This window comes from Strigops habroptila, chromosome 4 (assembly GCF_004027225.2).
Source record: "Strigops habroptila isolate Jane chromosome 4, bStrHab1.2.pri, whole genome shotgun sequence".
NCBI lineage: Eukaryota > Metazoa > Chordata > Aves > Psittaciformes > Psittacidae > Strigops > Strigops habroptila.
Window position 1 is genome coordinate 24,090,361 of NC_046358.1, and position 18,029 is coordinate 24,108,389.

Consider the following 18,029-nt stretch of genomic DNA (forward strand, 5'->3'; position numbering starts at 1 on the left):
CGGGCATTTTCTCTGCATGATATTCTATCCCTTTTTTATTATTATTGATTGTGGTAGCACAATACTTTTTGTAACAAATATTTTTCAAAATTAAAATAATAAATATTGTCTCCATTTGAAGCCACGCCTGAAGCACTTCACCAAATACCTCCCAGTTTCCTTTCTTGAGTCCTCCCCTTTAGGTTGTTTTCTCATTTTACAGTACCTACATTAGTCCCTGCCTTCTCCAGCTTCTCTAATTGTTCTATCAAAGTCGAAAATTGTAGAGTAATATCAAGTAAAGTCACACAATCAACCTTCGCTTAACTTCTATAATTAACTTTTTTTTAATAATTTCATTTATTCCTACATTTATAACCAACCTTTCCCTCCAAGTCTGTTCTGTGGCCATGCCAGGTCATACTACTGGGTCTTCACTGCTGGACGCCCTTCCTCTCTTTCCCCTCCTTGTTTAACATAAGCAGTGGATTTGCATTTATGGAGGTCTAAGACCTTCTAATATTGTTTAAAGATCAGAGCCACAGCCCCATCACCTTCCACTTATTCCCTCCCTGGATCACTGCATAGTGCTTCCTCAGGACTTGCTGTTCTGACAAGTACAGCAGATAGCTCTTGCCAATGCTCCAATAGGCCTCAGTGTTTTATGAGACAGAACACATGAACAGAATACATCCAACAGCTGAATAAATTATTCCTCTATTTTTTTTTAACAGAGTCCAAAAAAATGTCAGCAATCTCCCTAGCTTTAGAGTTCCTTGCATTTCTGTATGCACATGACAAAGAACCAGTTCCTGAATGCTTACAGAATGTTTCATCAATCAAAGCAGAATGTAAATAAAAGGTGAAATAGGCAAAACTTTAAAATAGTTATATGGATATATTTAGAAAGTGTAAATTAATATATTCAGATGCTAGTTCTTGAGTGCTCTATGTCCTTTCAACAGAGCTACTACTATCCCTGCTTTATACTAAGTAAACCTTGCTGACACGTGTAAATAAATCTTCAACTCAATTTGACAATTCACTCATGGTGTAAGGATGTTCAGCTAACTTTAAATTATCAGTACAAGACAGTTACAGTTGTAGTACTGTTCTGATATTACATCTGCGTAAGCTTAGCTAAAGGATATAAGTCTCAACCCTTTGTTCTCTTTGGTGCTCCAAGGAACATCAAAATTTCGAGTAAGTGTTTGGAATATATATTGTCTCCTGTCTGAAAAGCTAATATAGATGAGCCAAAATGGAGAGTGACTGTGTAATTCAACTGATTTGTGCTGAACATTTTAAGAAGTTTTTCCACAGCTCAGAGAAAAGAAATACTTCTAAAATACATAAGCACTTTAAGGTCTCAGTGTTACTGCACAGTTCTTTTTCAAGGTATTTTACAGGTTTTTTCTATGTTCAGCTCCAAGGTCCAAAGCTCTCACAGGGACTTTTCAATATGATTCTCTCTCTGTGGTAAATACTGCAGAGAGATTTTTGTTTTTTCTTTTATTTTAACATAGCAGCTCACTTCCAAGTTTTCTGGTCTTTTCATAAAGTCTCTATAAACATTCTCCAAGTGTTTGATAAATGTAATGAATCTGTTATACAGCAATATAAGATCTCCGGAATAATCCCTTCACCAGAGACAGAACTGGGTTTAACACAAAGAAATACCACTATAATAAATCTCTACAAGCTATTCAACTGCCTTTTCTATTCTTTCCCCCTCAGGCCCTGATTACTTGTCTCTGTAATTTTGAGATGCCTGTATACCTTACATTTCACTGAGCAGTTAACAAGCTATTCCATCCATTCATTTCTCTGAAGTATGTTGCTTAGCTTTATCTTGAAGATTTTAACTCCCTTATTGTTCTTTCCTTTTTTATCTATCTCAATACCCAATGCTACATTTGAAATCATTTTGCTTATTTGCTCAACAGAACAGGGATAGCAATAAACGTCTTTCAATATTCCTTCTTTTTTTTCTTTTTATATCTGCCTTTCTGATTAATAGCCTAGTGTACGTAATACTTCTCAATGTATTAGTAGCTGAAAGACTGCCTCACAGCTATTGTCATATATTTTCTCTGGGGCTTAGAAATCCAGTATTTATACCACATTCAATACATGAATAAATACTAGTAACTTGTTCTCATAAACTTATGCTCTATAAAATCAAAGTGAGATTTCAGAAGTACTAATTTTGAAAAATACCACTATCAGCTATTCTATGTCATTTTCCAACAGCAGCCAAAGTGGCACACTGGCATAGAGCTGCCCATTTCGACCACTGCATGAATGTGTAATTGGACAATAGTTTTGTTATCAGTCATTCTCTCTATGTCCGTGATGCTTAATGCTTTGGTCAGCATTTCCACCAAAAATTCCCTCATTTCCTGATATGCAATTACCATTTTGCCTCACATAGTTAAATTTGAGATGTGCAAGTGGATAGCTTGTTAAAACACAGGTGTATATCCTAAAGAATGACATCTGAAATTGAATTACCAGTGAATGCTGAAATTGAGTTTTCAATGAGCAATGACTAACAAGATTCAAGCTCTTGATTTAGGGTGCTCATTCTATTGACAAAATATGCTGCAAAGCCTGAAAAGGCTATCAGGAGTATGATGATGGGAACAAAAAGAGTCATTAGTTCACCCACACATCATTCCAAGCTGAATGACAGGTTAACGTACTTGAAGGAACAGGCAAAACAGGAAAATCTTGTAATGAATTAGGATGAAAGCATTTGAAAGATATTAAAGTTGTCTGCATCAAAACTGAAACAAAGTGATAAGAGGCCTCAGACATCTATTTCAGTTAAGACCAAATGGCATTCGTTAGAACAGGATTGGCCAGGACACTTCATCCAATCAATATGGCCATAACTGTGTAAGATGGAAAACACATGAAGCATGCTGGTTTTATCCTGTGAATAAAGATAACAGTATAAGCTGGACGGAGGAATTCCTGAAGAATCCATTGAAATGCCCCAAATGAGGGAGAAGCAGAGATGAGATACTGATGATATTTATTCATGCCTAACCAACATACCGTCCCATGGCTGAGAGTTTGAAATGTAACGTTATTTTGCAGTAATAATGCATAGGTGATACTTGCCATTCTGCAAGAAGAAGCCATAAGCAATGAAATCAGAGTTTTATATTTTTCCCCACTCAGTTATGACCTTCCACATTCACTTGGTACACACGCAGCTCTAATTTTAAAATCAATACAAATACAGGTGTCTAACAATCTACACCTATCACTCAGCTACAGCCACCTCATATCAGGGAAAAAATATCAACGGATAATAGAAGCTCTCTCCCCCTTTTAGAAAGGTTTCAGAGTAAGAAAGTAAACCACACTGCTGCTTTAGACAATCACATTACATACAAAATTACAGTTTTCAAATGAGCAAACGTATTAAACAAACAAAAGAAAAAAGGATCAGTATCTGTTATGAGGCTGAACCCAAGCTTTTCACTTTCCAAGGTGATTAGAGACTGCTCATTATTAAAATTAATATTCCTTGTGTGCTACTTCATTGGCTAGTTTTCCAACTGGTGAAGTTCTACATGAATATAATTACTTCCTAATGAACAAAGCAGGTAACAGCTTCTAGAAACTTCCAGACAGAACCCAGTAGAGGCTGTACAAAAGAAAGAGGCTGTGTTTTTTGTTTTACCAAGCCTAAAAGCTTTCTTATTTTACCTGTTAGAATACATTCACTCACTTATTCTCTCAGAAAGTGGGATGTTTCCCTTATCTCTTCATTAGCACCAGTTTACACAAATGGAGTTACAGACAATCTTTTCAAGCACTGGAGTAACCTGCAGGTACAGAGACCACCACTGTGTGAACTCCTCAGAGATCAACAGCTCTTTAAGGCAGGTTCCAAGGCTGGAGCTTGAGCATTGCAAAATGAGTTTATGGTTAGTCACTGAGATAAAAATGCATTATTCTGCTAGTCTCATTTTAGCTGTATATAGCATCCTGGCCACAGAATGCACTGTTTTTTGAGAAATCACATCGCAAGATGGGATCAAAGAATGTCACACCATGCAATGTTGTGACATGTTGCACACAACAGCAATACAGTGAAAAAGAAAAAATTCATAATGTAACAATCCTGGGTATCATCTACTCTGGCAACAGTATTAAAAGTGGACATGGAATGGCCCATGGAAAGACAAATATACTGTTGTAACTATTTGAAAAAAGCACCGTGCCCAGATGAGTAAGCAAGGAGTCAAAAAAAAAAAAAAGAGATTTGGGCAGTAAAGCATAAAGATACCATCAAATTCTGTTTGAATCTCATAAAGATAGTATACTCCCTAATTAGAAAACACGAGGGCTGGTTTAGACTGAATGTACGGTCAAATTAATAAAATGTTAAGTATTCATGTTCCTATTTTACACAGATATAAATAGGTTTTCATGGTGTCTGTTTGTCCTCTGGAAATGAATCACAAGATGTCGTCACCTAAAGCATTCACTACTGGCTCTGCCTGCATACGAACACACAGCTTATATGTCATTCCCTGCAACCTACACAAAGGAGATCCCAAGCATAACTATTGTTTCTTATAACTGAGCAGTGGTAAAGTACTGAAAACTGCAGTTTTCCTCTGCACTTTTGCCAGACATGTAGTTTACACAAAAGTTTCTATATCAGAACATCATCTCAAGCTCGGCTTCCGGTAGTCAGAATTACAGAATATTATGAAAGGGTGAGCTAGTCTACAGTTTATCTGTATGGTTTTGCGCCTTTGCCTTCTGACAAGGCCTTTTACAAAGGCTAATACCTCACAAATTGCACGCTGCCCCTTATCTTTCCATCTTCTACTGTAACCTCCATTTCAACACAATTGTCTGCTCCTCACCGCAATAAAGACTCATGCAAACTATGTTCTACACCTCTCTACACTTGTCTTCTCCTTGTTCCAGCAAACACCTTTCATTGCTGAAGGACACATTCCTCTCTACTGTTACCTTTCAGGAACAGTTTCATGGAGAAGACTTTTCAAGACAGTTAAACCACCCTTTGTCAATCAGAAAACTCCAGTCTTGTAGCATGGACATGCATATATTTCTGTAGGAGGCATCTTCTGTGGAACAGCAAGCTAAGGTGGTTGGCAATATTTGGCAATCACAGCCTGGGATGCACATGCTGCTTTGCAGCTTCTGTCCAGGTTAAGAAGAACATGCTGTCCCAGACCTGCCCCTGTCCACAAGGAACTGTTTTGTGAATACATATTTACGTAGGCCTGAATTACAATCAGGTCTGCCAGACACACCAATTGAGCTGAGGCACCACCAGAATTTAAAACCTAAGAGAAAGGAGCTGCTTTAAAAGACGAACACATTTATTGATTTCATTGCTTGCAATAAAACATTGCTGATACCTCATCTTGTACCAAGGGAAAGCACTATTGAAACTCTGACATTTCACAAGCGGGGAAAAGGACCAAGAACAGCATTTTTCAAGTCATTTTTCTTGGTGACACCATCTGACACACTATCTGTTCCAAGACAAAACCAAAATATCAGTGATTGGCAGAGATACTGACAATATAAGAGAATCAGACTCAGGAGATGACTCAAAACTAACTTACCTCCACAAGCATTAATGTGTTATTTAGCCCCCTAACTCTGCCTGAGTCAATGCCAATTTTCCATAGTCCTCAGGTATGCCATCACAATCGCTGGTATCAGAATTGCTGGGGTGAGAGGGGCAGGGGGGAATCTTTTTTGAAGCATAACCCTTGAAGTGCAAGTATCACCTGTGATTGACCACCTGTGAGGGAAGCCTATGGTATAGATCCTATACAATTCAATCCCTTTCTCAAACATCAGTCACAAATCTAAAGGAAAAACTGCAGCACAGGAACTAGATTCTTAATTGTACAAGAATACTGCGTCTCCTCAGTAGTGCAACTCCCATAATGATTTCAGAGCTCTCCAGAGTCCTCATACATGAAATGCATCTCCCTACATCACTCACTTATTATTCTTAGTACATCAAAGGCAAAGTTTGGATAAACAATCTTATCTTTTTCAGATCCCTTCTGTCACCCTCAAGAGCAAACAGATGGCTAACTAAGATGAGTAGGAACTACCCACATAGAAATTCAAAGGAAAACAAAGAACTCACTCTACAGTCACTGCTGCTCTTTGAGCTGTTCTGTCAGCTTGCCTTATACTTCCACTGGCAGAGTACAGCACTCGTCTTACCTGAGCTCTGAATGGCAGCTGGAAGCACACTGTTCTCGGTGGTTCACGATAAAGGCACAGGCTACACAGGCCTCTCTGTGACCCTTCATGAATGTAAATATTACTCCAAGCTTCTATACAAAAGATACACATAAACACATCCTGACCCACACGTAGCAGCTTGAACAGCAAGTTAGCTGTACTGCTTCCTAGTACACGACTGCTTTTCACAATCCTCAAAATGAGCCATTGGCTTCAATTCAACTGTATGTTACTCATATTTATATAAACAAACAAACAAAAATATTTTTGTGTACAATGTTCCTCTTCATGCTTCAAAAACTTTACAAATGTTCATAGCAACAAATGGCAACACAATTAATGACAAATGCAAAATACTTCAGAGTAAGATTTCATTGAAAGACCAGTATATCTAGCAGATTACTAATGCACAGCACACCCAAGCTAGGAAACATTTTAAAAGAGAAAGAGAAAGAAAAAAATTTCCATTACCTTAGAAGTCCTTATATCCCAAGATTTAACTTCAGGGCTGAACCCTCCACAAATGAAAATATTTGACTCTGTAGGGTGGAACTTTAGTGTGCTGATCCTAAATTCATTTTTGCTGCTAAATATCTGCTTTCCTAAAATAAAGGAAGAAGCGAAGATTGACATTTGAGGAAAAAAAAAAAAAAAGAAATGTGTTATTCATTTCAGCCTAGTTTCAAAAATAACAATGTTATCAAAAGTGAATATGTTTATATTAACACATTTCGAGTATCTACGGCTACTCTTGATTTACTGAAAATACAAGATGTAAGTCACTAACTTCCATCCATGTGAAACTGCTCCTCCTCATGGGCTTCTGCACCACTGACTGCTTCCTACTGAAAGGAGAGAACAAGTGGTTTCCCATACTGAGGAGCTCCACCAAGACCCAGTTCAGTTGACATGCAGGACTAAATCTACAAATCTAATGATTGAATGTTTCCCTACAGAGAAGCCATAGTCTTTCTTTCAGTGGGATAAAAATACCTAGAACAAAATATTGCTTTTACAGAAATACCATGCCCCAAACTGTACTACAACTCTTGAGATGTTTACTTATCTTTCTGTGAAGGCAGGAGTGAAACTTCATCTTGAAAGTAGGAAATAATTTGCATACCATCATATGAAGGCAATAGCTGTTCCCATGGATACACTGTTCCCAACATTTAATTGTGTACACTAATCTCTGCAGGATCCTGTGGTTAGTATCGACTGGAGTGTCGACACTTTCAAAGGCAACAGCATTCAGCTAGGTTAATTTATAGGACTCTTCCACAGTCGACTGCTTCCTTTCATTCTAACAAATTCGTGACACTAACGCATCTGCTGAAATCTATTTTTTGGAAGAGCAGTATGGACCACAAAAAGTACATTTACTCATTTTGCAATTTCAACTGTGCTTTATTTTCTACATATCACATATAAAGATCTACAGTAAATAAAGCTACTGCTTTAAGCCACAGTGAAAAAGGTACTGCAGGAAAAATAAAAAAATTAAAAAAAAAAATCCCACACAACAAACCCTTGAAATATTATGGCAAAAGCTCCCTAAAATATTCATTAATCTATATTTTCAGCAAATGAGGGTTGTCTTAAGATGGGCTTCTTAACTGAAAATACTTTGAGCTAAAGATGTTAGTGATGGATATAACTACTATTAGATGAATGTTCATTCATATAGAATTTTTTTATGCTTATTTCTTAAGTTGGAGCCAATTAATTTGATTTCATCATCATTTCCATCTGCTGAACTCAACTTACAGTCAAGAGGCTAAGACTTGTCAAATTATTTATTTATTCATTTTAAAGAAGAGAGATTTTACTTCATCATGCATGCTCTTCAAGCTAGCAGGGTCAGGGAGAATAGACCGCAGGGAGCACGAGGGAGGGGTGAGCGCTGTTCTACATGAACACTGTTTTTTGTAGGGGTTTTTTTGTTCTTTTTAAAAAGATTCTCCACTAACTACCCATGCAAGATCTAAAGGGTCTCTCTGTCACTACTGAAAGACTTCATTTAGTCCTTAAGTACCTTCCCCCAAAAGAGAAAAAAGTCATAAGGGCAGCAGAGTTTCTCTCTATAAGAAATATGCAACAGTGACCATATCTCACCATGGGAGTTTTCAGTACTCTAAAAGCTATAGAATCGGGGGGGGTGGGAGGGGGGTGGTAGAAAAAAGAATAGAAAGACTACACAGGGAAGGAAGAAAATATTAAAATAATTAGTTATAGGAGCAACAAGATGTTGCTCTCATGTACACCACTACCAGGCATCATTTGCAGGCTTTAGAAAAGCCATATACACATGCATCTTACTCTCATCCTCAGCACTTGAGAAAATATTGGATTTCCCTGTGGAGACACACTAGTCAGTTAAATAACTCTTTGCTCCTAAAGGAATTTGGTTCCTAGTAGTATCTAGTTTAATAAACAATCTGGCAGTATAGTCAACAAGTTTTCAATAGTACTGCAGCCAGAAATTAGCAAAACTACAGTTTACCTGTACTAATCCTGTCAAACACCTTCATAAAGGGTGCATCAAGCAGTCACTGTTTTCCATAAAGTGTCATCCATACAGCATTAGAGAGAGCAGTGATCCAGCAGAACTCATCATCTAACCTTACAACAAACATTAATTGTTTAACTGCCTTTACTAAAATAGGTGTTTACCTCCACAATATTTCTGAAAACCGCTTTTTTTATAATAGGTACATTTTTCTTGCCATTGTACTTTCTAGCCTAAGATATGAGAGTCAGATAAGACAAAACCAAAAATGATGTGCACTAAATTCAAGATGCATTTCATCTAATAACTACAAGATCTGTTACCTTTTCCACAGAAAGAAGATTGATATAACATCATTTGTTATTAATTTAGTCCATCTTTCAATCTCTTCCCCAACTACTTCCAATTATTTGCTCAATATTTCCTCCAGAGACTAAAATTCTCTAATTCCCTACTCTAGCTCCCCCTATGTTAAAGAGAAGTGGGTACTGGTTTTGCCCTTGTCTTCTAGAGGCTGTTATTTATCCAAAAGCTTGCACTGACAGTATACTGTAATGATCTCAGCACTATAAATTCTATATTATAGTCTAATACTAAATAAAATTCATGCAAACAACCATGCAAAAGAGCATCTTATTCACCTCTATACCCTCTAACCTCCTATTTTTTCCTATCTAAGCTGTTACCTTACTGTTTGATGCAGATATTACCCATGCTAGCTTTTTAACTGGTCTGAGGAGCAATCACAATACATTAATCTTAAAAGCTCAGGCTTTCCAATTAATACTTTGAAGTAAAACTTTCTTTCTCATTCTCTCACCCCCCAAAGTGAAATTCAATCGAGCATCTCTTTTTGGAAACTCATTATACAGTGTTCTGAAGAGTTGGCGGTATTAGATGTATATATGAATTTCATTCTACTGCCACAACACAGAAAATGAGAAAAAGTCTGGAATGTGGAAGAGCAAAGTAATAGCAGCAGATAATATACTCAAAAGGGGAAGATCACAACATCATAGAAAGGAAACTCTCCTATTGACAGAACTTAAATTTATGCATAACACAAAGAATCTATATGAGACTGCTTGTCAGGCAAACGTGCCTGAACCCAGCTAAATGAACTTTCCTAACATGTATATGAATACATCCCTTAAACCTTTCCATTTTACATATTAGGACTGGAGAGCTGAAGTGCTCAGGCACGTTCTCTACACAGTTACAAAAATCTCTAGCACTGTAAATCTTTCAGAACTTGAGAAGTTTAGGAAATATATCCATCTGAGAGATGAAACAGATCACTGCAGAAGCTGATATGGGGCAAAATAGCTCATGCAATCCAATATTTTAAAAAAACAAATTCAACTCTTAGTTCTTTTCTGTGCAAACTTTATTTAGTGTGTTTTACTACTATGAGCAGAATTTGCTGCTTTCCAGGCCGCAACCATGCTGTGATGGATCTAAGCCCCATGGCTTGGGAAATCCAGCTTCAGTGTTTGTTGGAGACCCTGCTTCATCTTCCTGGAAGTCAGTATTTACAGTTACGTATATTTTTCTCTAAAACTATGCAGTTTATTAAAATTAAACATTCAACTTTCGAGGGCCTTATGTTTTATCTTGCAAAAGAAGTTCTTTGAACAGAAGACTCCCTTATCCACAACAGAATACAACAGGTATAATTCAGCAAGCTTGTATATACCATTATTGTGCATGTATTTATTGCATTTTAGTTCATAAAAGCACTACAGCATAACAAAGATTCAACCAACTTGTAGACTGTAGAAAATTATATCTTCTGAAAATCTATTTGGCTAATTGAGGGAAAAATCTATACCCCATATGATTTTCCTGTATAAGAGGTCATTATTCCAAAGCAGAAAGCAAATATTTCTCTCAATCTTTAATGTCACAATTTCAGTAACAAGATCTACTAAATCTTTACAGTGTGTTTTATATTCTTAAAGTGCTTTAATTCAATTCTTCCTTTACTAAAGGCTCACCAGTAACATACACAGTATGAAAAAGAAAAAAATCTTTTAAAAGACCTTGAACATATGTTTCTCACAGCCTACTGTGAAACTGCTCAACTATGAAATCAGGCATTTTAAAGGTAATTTAACATTGTGAATTTTTCACAGACTATCAGCACAGTTACTGAGCACAGGATGTTTCTGTAAGTGTTTAGTGGTTCTCAGGTTCACACCCCTACCTGCATAATCCAAAAACATTCACGTCCTTACACTATTCGATAAGAAAAGTGAAGCCACATTACAAGGACATGAGCGTAATCTCGCTTAGCAGAAATAAGCAGGATTTCCCTGCCTGTATGCATTAAAAAAAACCCCAAGCAAACAGACAAAAACACATCAACTGGGCTTTTTTCTGAGATGTCATAGAAAACTTTCATGCATATTCAAACAACATACTATCTACATATTACTGGGAGAGAAGGGAAGAAATAGAATAAAGTCATGGCTCTCCTGTGGTGATGTTTATGTACAAGCACTTGCCCTGGTGAACAGGAATCTCCTATGTGAACAAATACAATTATAATAACAATAATGTTATATCTATAGGACTACCAAATTCGAATATAAAAGAAAATACAGAAAAGCAAACTTGCACCATCTTTTTGGGGGGTACAAAATGTTCCATTAAGAAACTCTCAAAATAATGCAAAAAGTTTGGGTTTTTTTCTTTTAAAAAACCCTGACAGATTTAAGTGACCATATATATAATCTGAACTTTCCTTCAAAACCAACAGCCTAATTTCAGTATCCTGGCCACGGTAATGTGAAAACTTTCAAAATAATGGGGAATTTCAATTTCCCATTATAAAACTCTGAGGAAGTTATATTTGAAATCAAGCTCAGTCCATGAACCGAAATATAACTGCAGCATTTGGCAACATAGGAAATGTGCAAAAATGTCTTGGAAGATTCGCTCTGTCATAATATTAAAGAAACGAGAAGTATCTGTAATATGCAAATGGTACCAATCCAACCAATGTTCTGCCTATGCTACTGTACCAATTATTTGTGCCTAATAAAAAAATCCACTGATGAATAAAACATATATTCCTAAAATAAAATAGTTATAAATAAATTTTAAAATTCAGATTTCCTTCCTAAAGTTGGTAAAGCATCTCCATTACGTCTGGACATAACAAACGTTAAACATCAAATGTACTTGACCTGGAATTGTTTTAAAAGCAATATTTTTTTCAGTGGTCTGTGAATATAGCACTACCTACTACTCTGTAAATAACAAAGTGTCTGAACTATCACTAGTAGAAACTGACTGCAAGTGTGGTGTTAGTAGAGATGAACCAGTGAGTCTCGCTGGTTCAGACTGCTGCATGACTATCACATTTTTGAAAACTTTCAGAAAGTTTTATTTTTATAAAAAATACTTTATATGAAATAGGACAATAAAAAAATATTAACAAGTAATCTTTACAGGCAGCTCAGCTGCAGTTTTTGGATCTACTAATATTTATAAAACTCCATATTGCAGTACTGAACATGCCTCATGCAAACTGCAGCCAGAGAACCACTCATGCAAATGACACATAAATAACCTTAAGTTCTTTAAGTACTTCAGGCATAGTTTGGATCAGATTTATGCACTGAATATGTATATCAGTTTAAGAAAATTGAATTTGTGGAACTTCTTAGCTTGACATCCTGAGGTTAGGACTATGGATGACCATTCAAGATAATAAATGATGATCTATAAAAAACAAATTTAGAAAAAGAAGACTTGTACAACAGCATCTCTTTCACCAAACCAGGACGAGTGAATTCATTGTACCTCAATAATTTGAATTCTTCTCTTTCCCCATTCTTCCACCACAGCATCAACAAATCATACAGGCTGAACCTCCAGGGGGCATCTAGTCCAAATCCCTACTCAGAAGTAGGTCCAGCTGCAGCAGGTTACTTAGGGGTTACTGAAGTATCTGAGTATCTCCAAGTATAGAGACCTTAAAGTCTCTCTGGACAGCCTGCTTTAGTGTTTGATGACCCTTGAGCTGAGCCAAAAAGTTTCCTGTGTTCTTACATTCGTCCTTTGCCTCTCATCCTTTCACTGTGCACCTCTGAAAAGAGCCTGGTGTAATCTTCTCTATGTCCTAGGTAAACTTTTACAAATCTGGCCCTAGATGAAGGTAACTTTTGCTGCAAGAAAGCAATGCTGATTCATCTTCAGCATCAGAACCCCCAGGTTTTTTTCTGCAAAGCTGCCTTCTAGACAGTTTAGCACCAGCCTGTTCTGTTGCACAGCATCACTCCATTCCACATGCAGGACTTTGCATTTGTCCTTGTTGAACCTTATGAGGTTCCTCTTAGCCCATTTTCCCTGCTTGCAGCATCTTAGACCTCCCTATATATAAGAACTTTCATTAAAGACACTTGACAAGGGGAAGCAGTTTGATGGTGTAAAACTTCAGGATAAGATTTCACGCGTGTGTCTTCTACCCTTGTATGAGGATTTCTATGCCAACAACAAAAAAAAAATCTGCTTTCTTATTAATGAGATTTCAGTGTTTGCTTCTATTCCAATGGTGTTCAGATCACAAAGCTTTAAAAAAAAAAAAAAAAAGGAACATCCAACATCCTAGCACAAGGGATACCCCAACTTAAGTCCAAGCTTAGAAACGAAATTTCCCGGGGAATTTATTCTATTGCTGCTTGTTACAACATGCTGGCACATTCCTTGAAGAATCTCTTAACTAGCTGTCATCAGACCCAGAACAAACAATTAGCTAGACTACAATTTTGATTTAATACAGCAGAAACTACGTTCCTAACAGAAAAACACCACAAAATGACGAAAAAAAAAAAACAACCTTCCAACTAAGAGCTCAATACCATGCATGTTCTAAGCTCCATTTGCAACCTTTCCTAAACTTTTAAAAGTAATTCTCTTCAGACTGTTAGGTTTCTTTTGGCAAATGACATGTAGAAATTCTTATAGCACAGACGCAATATATAGAATCCATACTGAAAAAGACAAGAAAGATTAGACTTTGGCAAACATGACTAGAAAAATGCTGAACCAGAACAACATACAGAAGAGACAGAGCATAGAGCATTAAAGATAGCATTATTATTTATAAAATCTCATCAGCATGCATTTACTGGATTTAAACACGCTGCTAGTTAGTTCAGTCTAGCAACAGAAAGTAATTAAGATCGAAGTCCAAAAATGAATCTAAAGTTCTCTGTGAAGGAACAGTTCTAACAACTATCTGAAGTTAATCAAAGAAGAAATCATCTCAGCACTGATGAAGAGTGAGGAGGAATGAATGATTCAGTGAACTAATGTAAATCAAAATCTTATAGCCATCTTAGTGTTTTTCAAATGGAAATGAGGCTTTTTATATCAAATTGATATGGATTCCAGAGGCAAACTGCTTGCCCTGTTTCTCTGACAAGAATTGACTAAAAATGTATGACAAAAAAGAGTAACTTTACAAGAGAGAAGGAAATCAGAAACTGGTCTGCATGTGTAGGAAATGACAATAAAATTCTGATCACTTGTGTAATTTTTCCAAACAAGGTGTGTGTCACTAAGTCAGGTCTAAACATCAACATTACAACTGCAGTTCTCAAGAGCTACAAGGAATTCTGTGTCCTAGAAATAAGACAATAATGAATATCTGGTATTTGCAAGGATTATAAGCATTCATTTTGTCTTTACACATAGTTTATTTAAGTAGTTAGAAATACTACACAACTCACAAGTTGGTTTCAAATTTGTTATTGTCATTGCCTAAAATACTAGAAGTACCTTCTTCCAAATGAACCACTACTAACAACTTAATCCAGACTAGTATCCCACTACTGGATAGTTAAGTCAAAAAGATGTTAGAAATTAAAGTATACAATTAAAGTAACATATCTTTGGAATTTGTTCTATTATTTTATAAAGTGAGATTTTCCCCACTGTAATCCCTTCAAATGACTCAGGCACATCAAATCTATTCTACTGCTATAAATCCCATTAAGAAGGTAGCCATTCTGTTTAGAATTTGTAAACAACTGATCAACTTGGATTAGTAAGATTCAGTTATATAAGAGACTAAAAATTTTAAGGTTGCTGCAATGAGACTGAAAATAAAAAAATGCCAGTAAGTCTGAGAAATTAATGACTTGGTATATTAACCTCATGTAATACTACTACCTCAGATATATACACCTCTTTTCCCCATTACAAAACATGAATATTCTCAAAACATCAATATTTGGTAACTGTGTCACATGTTTTATATTCCCAAACTACAGCAGCTCCCTTCCAGTCATCATCGAATTTAAATACTTCTGGTGTGACAAATGGTGAGAAAAATAAATTCTTAGAGCATGGAAAAGAATCTTCTTTTCATGTGAACAATATTCACAAATTTCCTTGGCCACTTTCCCAGTTCATCTGAATAGGGCTGCTGCTCTCCAGATATTCGCATACAATGTACTTCTTTTACATAACAGAGAACCCTCCTAGATGAGAATTGCTTGTAGTTTCTGTATTTCTTTTGTAGTCTTACAAAAAAAATACTGCACCTTTGCAGGAGTTAAACATTTAAAAGTAAACTAAGTGGAAAAAAATAAAATTGCATCTCTTCAGTTGACAAGGTACTATATTAGGTCTAATCATTTATACACACGCAGAGGTGTCCTATTATGTACAGGCCCAGTGAATGCTGCCATTTGAATGCTGGTAACATGCATAAAGGAGAAAAGAAATCTAGCTAATAGAACCACTTTAGTTAGTGAAGGAAACGTGAGGAGACACAGCATGAGGAGACACAGCATGCTGGAAATTAGCTGCTAAGGTCACAACATTCAAATCCCAAAGTAAATTCACAACTGCATCAAAATCACACAGGTTCACTCTCAAGGTTTCATAACAGAATTTAAGTTTCTATAAAAAAAAGGAAAAAATAGTAATTAACTTTAAGCACAAACTTAAAGCCAATCCAACTGAGAATGAGATACAAGCCTATGTTTAAATTAACCATATGTATAAATGTTACTGAAGTCAGCCTTCAGCTCTTCAAACACTTTAATGAATGATCATGACAGAGCATTAAAAAAAATACACATTCTGTATCTGATAACAGAAATTACGTATGTTCATGAAGTTAAAGATACTTGAGTTTTCTTAAGTATCTCCAACTACCCTTAATTGCTGAGACTTTTTTAGTGAGGACATGTTTCAAGAATTCTAACTTGGAACTATAGATTTTTATCTATCTTGTTAGAAGAAAGAATAAGGCTAGCGAGATCCAAAGTTATCTGTACTCGATAAAGACAGAGCTATAATGCATCCTTACGTGACCTTTACCTGTTTCTACATCTGTTAAATGCAGCATGTAATCAAAGCCCCCACTGAGGATCCTTCTTCCACAAGACGACCACCGGGCAGTTCGAACAGCACGGGAGTGACAGGAGTATGATTTCAAACAGCAGCCTGTATCTACAGCATCCCAAACCTTAAAAAGAAGGATAACGAAAACCTTATGAAGAATCATGGTGTTTTTTTCAATGTATTGATAAGTAGCTATAGCAAACCATTGTGGCTGACAAAGCTTTGAATTCTGAATTCAAATAATGCTAAGCTGTAGAATTCTGTTTGAAATAATTGCACAGTTGATTAGAATTAGCGCATTTTATTAACAAGGCACAAATCACTATTACATTTCTATAGAAACATAGAATGGTTTGAGTTGGAAGGAATCTTAAACCCCCCTGCCATGGTCTAGTGCCCTTCCACTAGACCAGGTTGCTCAAAGCCCCATACAACTTGGCTTCGAACACTGCCAAGGTTTATGACTTTATGAGTTGTATTATTTCTTGAAATGTCTACATAGCTGTCAGTGGCTATTAATGTAATACTTTCGCATTCATAATGCTGTCCTACCTCTGTGCAGGGACGCATCCAAATACATTTTCCCTTCAAATAATTTTTCTTCCAAATTATTGTCTCTATCATATCTTGCTTTCTATCAAGTAAAAGGAATGCTAGCAGATTACAGCTTTCACATCTGCCTATATATAGGCTATTATAGTATTTCTCACTCAGTTTGTAATTCACTTCACTGAGGAGGCAGATAAGAATATCATCATGCAACTACATGGAGACTTCTAAGGAGTGGCCTAAGTCCTCCCATTTTTCAGTTTCTTCTGGACAGAATTAGGTTGATGCTGAGCGTTTCTAAAAATCATGTTCTACTAGTTATCCAATTTTTTTTTAAGCATATAATAACTAATATTTTTAGAACAGAGATAGACCTGCTCATATTTTAAAAAGAATCTTTAAAGAGAAATGCAACTGTTTCCAAATAACATATTTTAGAAAATAGAACTAGTCTGAATTACAATTTCAGTGACCAAGTATAGTAAACAATAATCAAAAGCACATCCTTTCCATGATGCTTACTGTCAATTTTAAGATAAAATTAGAAGTTTAGCAACAAATGTCCCATAAAAATATCCAGTGTGCTCACCTCTGAGAGAAGGATAAATATCAAAACTATTTTCCCTATCAATATTCTGTTTCAGTAACAGATTATAAAATATTTTATGACTGTACAATGCAATATAATACCTGTTGAGTTGTCTAATAAAATAGATAACAAATGCTATAACCATACCAGTAAATCCTACATTTTATTACTTCTCATATTAGTAGTACAAATAAATCAATGCTTTTACAGTGCTTCATGACAGTTTTATTGCAGTTTCAGTAAACCCAAGGAAGTTTATTGCTTTAAAGTCACCGTTTTACTTCATGGTACTTCATAATGCGTCACTTTCTTCCTACAAAAACTTGCAGGATGAAAACAATGCTACCTAGGAGCTTCAAAGTTTGTTCTGAATTTTGTCTATTGAATCAATTCCTCAATTCTAAGATCATTTATATAATGCTAGGAACAGACTAGGCAATTAACAGAATACAAAAAAAAAAAGACTTTTTTTAAAGTGAGATCCAATTCAACCTTCATGTATGTCAGCACAAGAGCACTGAAGTCAGCACTAAAATAAAATTGACTGCATATCTGTGCATTTTAAAGGACATTAAAAACAAAAACAACTTGGTAAATCAGAAAACATAAGTAGATGTTTGCTTTACTGTAGCAACAGTACAATTCACAATAGAAGAGAATGTAAAGGCAGAGAAAAAAGCAAGACTTTTGGTAATGTATTTTTATCTTCAACTGTATTTTCTTTTTACTGGACAAAAAGAACTCTAAGACAGTATCATTATTATACAGCCC

At 35.9% G+C, this 18,029-nt stretch overlaps 1 protein-coding gene across 3 annotated transcripts in view; it reads right to left on the reverse strand.

The window, feature by feature from the left end:
* The window catches only part of WDR25 (WD repeat domain 25), a 63,660-nt gene that overhangs the window by 12,060 nt on the left and 33,571 nt on the right, over window positions 1-18,029 (reverse strand). For all 3 annotated transcript variants that reach the window (XM_030484411.1, XM_030484410.1, XM_030484409.1), the window contains exons 3-4: window positions 16,097-16,244; window positions 6,718-6,848 (exon numbers count right to left, since the gene is read on the reverse strand). In XM_030484411.1, the coding sequence (XP_030340271.1) occupies window positions 6,718-6,848; window positions 16,097-16,244 (279 nt within the window). The remainder of the gene's footprint in view (window positions 1-6,717; window positions 6,849-16,096; window positions 16,245-18,029) is intronic.